This window comes from Rhopalosiphum maidis, chromosome 3, assembly GCF_003676215.2.
Source record: "Rhopalosiphum maidis isolate BTI-1 chromosome 3, ASM367621v3, whole genome shotgun sequence".
NCBI lineage: Eukaryota > Metazoa > Arthropoda > Insecta > Hemiptera > Aphididae > Rhopalosiphum > Rhopalosiphum maidis.
The window spans coordinates 61,443,372-61,449,803 of NC_040879.1; the positions used below are offsets into that span (position 1 = coordinate 61,443,372).

Sequence of the window (6,432 nt, forward strand, 5' to 3'; positions counted from 1 at the left end):
GTACTTTTTGTGAAAGCTCAACAAAACGATACGACTTGGCGAATCAAATTAAAACTAAAGGTACCTACTAAAAGGCAGTGCATTCGAATGGCCTTCGAGTTGCTGGTACCAACTTTATGTGATCAAGGTACTACAAACACAGCTGCTATTAATGTACTAATCAATGAAACAAAAGCGTTCTATTTGCGCCAAAATGAATATTACACTGACAAGTTTTATGAAATCGATTGTGGTGTAGAACGAATCAAGGTTGTTCACTTTTATGATTCTCCGCATCTCTTAAAAGGTATTCGTAACAACATTTTAAATATTAATTTTCTAGTTTTGAAATATTGTCCGTTAAAGTAACAATACCATTTTACCTGCTTATGATAAACTATCATATGGGTACAAAAGCCTAACTGATACACCGTTTAAAGTACCTAGGTATCTGACATGATTTTTATACCATTGTTTTTAAAATGACAATATCAATTTACCTGTTTATTATAAACCTTTTTGAGATTTCATTTAAACTATGAAACATGATTTTTATATCATAATTTTGACGAATAACATTTAGAAACAATACGAAAATATTATAATGATTATAATAGTTGTACGGTTAAAATTGAAAAACTCAAAATGTTCACATATAAGAATAATATAACGACAAATGTTATTATAATATAACAGTGTGGGTTATTTCATTGAGGATAATATTAAGTTATTACTAAAAATAAGAATAAATAATTAAAACAACGGAATTGGACAATCTGTATCAACAACGTTGTCTTCAGTGTTAATTAACAATTATTGTGGCATACAAATTATTCGGTATCAATTGGAGAACATATTAAATAGGCACTATAGATCATAAATAAGTAAACTCGTATGTTAAATTTAAATTTGTCTGTTTTGCTTTGCAATTAATTTTTAAACTATGAATTATTATATAACACCTATAACGTTATTGTAATAATAATTGTATCACCATAAATGGTACTACAATAATTGTGACATCGAAATTGTTGTAATTATCACTTCAAAACAAGAAGGTAAAAATAACGAATAATATAGGTAGCGCTAGATACATAATTGCTCCCCCCCCCCGCCACCTAACAAGACTCTACTAAACATTTGGCGGCCTGGTAATATGGGTGTCTTGTCCAGTTCATTATATCTTAGTCCGCAGTCAGTGCTTAACGCCCATTAACCCATCGAAATTCTTGTAGCTTTGCAACAGTGATTTGGCATAACCGCGCAAGACTACTTTCGAATCTTTTTTCAAAATTTTATCTCGTTCATTCGAATAACAGTTTATTGTTCTCTTCTCCGCCCACCGGTTCACGTAAAGGACACGAGATGAAGACTGTTTACGGAGTTTTCTTCGTCGTTATATTCATCCACCACGGTGAGTACGTCTGAATAGTTAGTATAAATGTAAAATATATTAATCATAAACCAAAATTACCACATGTTTATCTGTACGGGTGTGAAAAATTTGTTGCTGTATTTTTAAAGACGTAGCTGGGTACTGCGTAAGTTGGTATATTAGATATAAGAAATTTAACGGGTAGTGTTAAAATATTATAAAACTATTGATTTCCTTGTAGGTTGGTAGATAGGTAAATGATAATTGATTTATATGTAATTATTTTGTTTAAGATAACCGAGAATAATAATGATCGTAAGGTTCGCAAGTAACAATATAACAATAAACAATAATATTATCATTTAATGTGCTTTATCGGGTTTTTTCTAATTAATTCATATCTTCTAAGTTACGGACGACTTCAGAAGTAAAAACTTCGCACTCGATCAATGATTAGGTACAAAATGCGTCATTAATTATTATGCCAACTATTGGAAACGGCTATTTGTTAAAAAAAAAAGAAGAAGCTTATTGTGGAATGTGTCACTTGAAAAATTGTTCTACTGAAATTGTCTGATTTGTAATCAATTAAATTATTTTATATCTGAAAATCAAATCTTAGGTATCCATTATGTTGAAATAACTATTCGCGTTGGTCGATCGCAATTTGCGTATTCAGTGAAGAATAGGCTTAGTAAATTGAGCCCGGCATTCTTTAGGTACATTAATTTGCACTCATAGTATCCAAGTGGCCTTGATTTTATATACTGTTGTACATAACACCGGTGTGAAAACCAATGTTTTAATGTTTATGATTAATATTATTAAGGTAACCAGTATAACCGGTGGCTGCGAATTTGAACACCTAAAATTTCAAACACGTTTAATCGATGAATCATTATTTACTTAATTTATAGAAAATAAACCATTTATGATAAATAAAAAAGAAACTTCGCTTTTTATAATTTGTATAGCTTGAAAGTAATATTATTTAATGTGCAGTTTACTGCACATGAATCTTACCCGTTTATGTACGGTTAACTATTTTAAAAACAAGCATTTCATTTCTATGACAGTATCTCGGGGGAATTACTTTAAGCTCATCGTTTGTTATCTTACGACTATTTATCAACTAGGTAATTTTAAGACTAATTAGAGTGAATGTCTGTTTTCAGTTGAATAATTTTACAATACCTAGTGACTGCCGTACGTACAAAAACTTACAAAATAAAATATTATAGATTAGGTACTTTATCGTTACTTAAATACAAAACGAATAAGTTTTTATTGTTTATTTGTTACTGTGTAATGTAATTAGTTACAAAGACGTTACTTTTTAACAAATTTATGTTTGAATTTCTACTTGGAAATCATACTTATGGAATACAAAATAATCAACATACGTACGTGTCATAACGTGTTTGATTTTCAACATTAAATGTATGTAACAATGCTTTTAAACTTTATTATGCCTATTTAATACATTATAATGGGTATAGCTTAGTTATTAAAATATATTATAAATAATGATGTTGAAAATCAAATAATAAATTCTAAAATTTAAATTTAAATTTTAGCCCATCCCCAGAGTACACAAACAGCTGTAAAAGATATCGGTGGAACTATAGAAATGAATTGTTCAGTTTTCAATGCTAGCAGATTTCCTGTCGCATGGCTTAAATTTGAGAAAGAAGATCCTACTAAAACTGTTGTTCTATCAATTGGTAATAATCTTATTGTTAGAGATTCAAGATTTTCATTAGGAGTTTTCATTGGAACCGAAAGCAGTAGTCGAACATTTAAGGTACGTAGTTAGATATATATATATATATATTTTTAAACCTAGCGCTATCGACATGATTTATTTTTTTCTAACGAATTTTGGAAATGATTTATTTTCCAGATTACGAATATACATAATAACGATGTAGCTTTATATCGCTGTGTAGTGATGTGTGATGATGTCGACGGCGACACCAATACATCTGCAGATGTTCAGTTAGAAGTCAATCGGTCTCCGGTCATTTTAAAATTGTCTTCGTCTTCCACCATAATGATCGCGAGAGAAGGTCTACCGTCGAGACTAGAATGTTATGCTGACGGATTTCCTGAACCAAGGGTTTCCTGGAGTCGACAATATAATGGAATTTTAACTACGGGAGGACAGTTTTATAGGTATCTCAACGGAGAAGGATAAGCGAAATTTTTTTTAATTGAATATACAGATTAATTATTTACGTAAATAAATAAAAATTTCGTTTTTCCAGAGGTAATGTCTTACACTTTCGTAACGTAACAAAAGATGACCGTGGAATTTATCTCTGCGATGCGGTGAATAGTGTTGGCGAAGGTGTACGGCACATTGTCGACTTTCGTGTAGAATTTGCCCCAGTCATAACGGCTTCGAAAATTATGTATACTCACAGTGATCCTTTGAAGCAAGACATGGATGTCCAATGTCTTGTAGAAGCTTATCCAGCTCCGAAAATTGATTGGCTATATAATGGAGTTATACTAATCGGCGATAACAACAAAAGGTATACTAAACCGTTTGACTAGGTACTTTGAAAACGTTTGTATTGTTACGTCGACATTTAATGTGGGTTATTTTTAAGATTCAGAATTATGGAAAAGACCACTGAACACCAGCTTACCTTTTCGTCTTTAAATTTTAACGAAATTGATTATGATCGATACGGAAAGTACACATGTAAAGCTCGGAACACAATTGGTACAGCTGAAGTCACAGTTATTGGTAAATATCGTTTCCATTAACACATGAAATGGATAAATGTTAAACTTGGTTACATTGATACATGAATGTAGACAAGATAGAAAATAATATTAATTAGGTAAATGTTTTGTGTTTAGTCTGTCGGTGTATAAATAAAATATTTCTCTAACCAAATTGCAAAATCCGTCTTAATTTTCATTTTACAGTGAGTTCCGATAATGTGATCACATTGGAACAGGTAGGTCGTTTTGATTCTATTAATCGGTAGCATTCCACAAATACCTTTATCTTTATACATTTATACGTATGGGTGATTAAAATATCATTAAGAATACATATTTTAAAACGGGGAAAAAAAACTATCAATTTTAGATTAGAATTGTGAATGTCTTGTAATTTTTCATATCAGCCTGAAACTGAAACCGTATTTTGTGCACATTTTATTCTACACATCTCCAACTGTTTGCGCACGACACATACACCGATTAGTGTTTAGTTCGAAAATGAAATCGGGTTTATAAAGTTATATAAGATTAGAACACTCCAATAAACGGCTAATTTTATAAACCATTGATCCATATTATTTAGTAGAACTCATTGTACTTGTTTAATACCAAATGTACACGGTTATTTTACTATATTTTAATAAGTTTACATTTTTCGAAAAATCTATCCGGTATAACTGACAAACGTTGATATCTTATAAAATAAATAATGCTAATTAATGTTTTCTCATTCTAATCGATATAATAAAATCTACATGTGGCCATTTATTTGATGTTTACAATTGCACGGTATGTGCCCCAACTTGATTTATAATATTGAGTTTTATTGTTAAATTGTGAACATACCTAATTTGACTATTATTATTCGTTTATTTTACAGAAACACCATGCCAAAAACCAAAGTGTGATACTAAACGCATTCGTCCGGAGCATATACCAAATTTCTACGGTTTACCTTTTGAATAATAATTATACTTGGCATTGATAATAATAATAATAATAATAATATATGTAATATAATATATTTACATTAATTCTAATAATGTCTCATTTAAATGGTATAATTTGTATAATTATCTCTCGGCAAGCCAAACATTTGGGTACTAAATGAGGTTATTTAGATATGAATAATTGTCTGACGTAAACCACATTTTAATTTACACAAATAAAAGTTTAACATTTTTTATGATATTATAATGTTATTTACTACAATTCATCGTACATTAAATGTCGCCTATAATCAGTGATAATGGCCAACTTGTGGAGCATTTTCATCAGCTCTACTATTCAATTATTACACAGGCCGGAATATGCTTACAATTTATTGTACTTAGTGCGTACCCGAGAAATTTTATTTGAGTAGTATTTTTATATCATTAAAATAACATAGACGGCGTGCGATGGTACTACTAGCTCTCTGGGGAGACAAAAAGTCATAATAGTGCGGGCCCTAGAACTTATTTCAGTTTCACTTGTATGTATTTAGTTCTTCTAAAAAATTTGAATTCGACAACTTTTCACACTTTGTTTTTTTACCTAGTTTCTTACTTTTATTTTCTAAGTGCTGTACGTTTTTATGTTGTACACAATTTTTTTGTCAATTGAAATCATATACCACCCCGTTTACTTTTCTATCAATGGGCCATTAAAAATTGTTTGTCTTCCAAAACTGACACAAGATATAAAGCAACAGCATCAACAATGTCAAAAATGTCATCTAAAGATTTTTTAAATTAATTTATTTGTCTTTTTGTTTTTTTATTTTTAGTTTACATATGACAATCTAATTTTTTTGGTATTCTTGACTTTTCCCAAAAAACAATAAATTCTTTTTATATTATCGCCACGCAAGACCGCATCAACATTGCTATATCCCAAGTTTCCATAAGCATCGGATTAGACAAACCTCTTTTCAATGTTTTAACAGAGAATGTAAAATCTTTCAAAGAAAAAAAAAATATTGTATTTGATGAAGTGGGCCTAGGACCACAGTTATAGTACGATGACAACGTTGGCTGCACTGTTGGATTCGAGGATAATGGATTAGACCGTATCCAACGTTTTGATGATTATAGCTTGGTATTGATGATAAAAGGTATAACGAAAAAAAATTCAAACAACCTATTTCATGTACGTACTTTTTGTGAAAGCTCAACAAAACGATACGACTTGGCGAATCAAATTAAAACTAAAGGTACCTACTAAAAGGCAGTGCATTCGAATGGCCTTCGAGTTGCTGGTACCAACTTTATGTGATCAAGGTACTACAAACACAGCTGCTATTAATGTACTAATCAATGAAACAAAAGCGTTCTATTTGCGCCAAAATGAATATTACA

At 30.5% G+C, this 6,432-nt stretch overlaps 1 protein-coding gene across 3 annotated transcripts; it reads left to right on the forward strand.

Moving 5' to 3' along the window:
• The first annotated feature begins 203 nt into the window (after window positions 1-203).
• LOC113558867 (lachesin-like) lies at window positions 204-5,084 on the forward strand. 3 transcript variants are annotated; one of them, XM_026964444.1, is made up of 7 exons: window positions 204-286; window positions 1,215-1,393; window positions 2,932-3,158; window positions 3,258-3,529; window positions 3,622-3,891; window positions 3,970-4,109; window positions 4,974-5,084. In XM_026964444.1, exons 2-7 carry the CDS (start codon window positions 1,345-1,347, stop codon window positions 5,057-5,059), a joined length of 1,044 nt encoding a protein of 347 aa, XP_026820245.1. In that variant the 5' UTR covers window positions 204-286; window positions 1,215-1,344; the 3' UTR covers window positions 5,060-5,084. The 3 variants fall into 3 exon arrangements, with proteins under 3 accessions (XP_026820245.1, XP_026820246.1, XP_026820247.1); XM_026964445.1 differs by having other exon boundaries at window positions 3,976-4,109; XM_026964446.1 differs by lacking the exons at window positions 204-286; window positions 1,215-1,393 and adding an exon at window positions 2,717-2,794.
• The last annotated feature ends 1,348 nt before the right edge of the window (window positions 5,085-6,432 follow it).

Bases quoted from the DNA above. Each gene is read 5' to 3' on its own strand.
- LOC113558867 (XM_026964444.1), top strand. From the start codon at position 1,345: ATGAAGACTGTTTACGGAGTTTTCTTCGTCGTTATATTCATCCACCAC. The intron at 3,159-3,257 runs GTACGTAGTTAG...TTTATTTTCCAG, and splicing joins GCAGTAGTCGAACATTTAAG to ATTACGAATATACATAATAA. The intron at 4,110-4,973 runs GTAAATATCGTT...TTTATTTTACAG, and splicing joins AGCTGAAGTCACAGTTATTG to AAACACCATGCCAAAAACCA.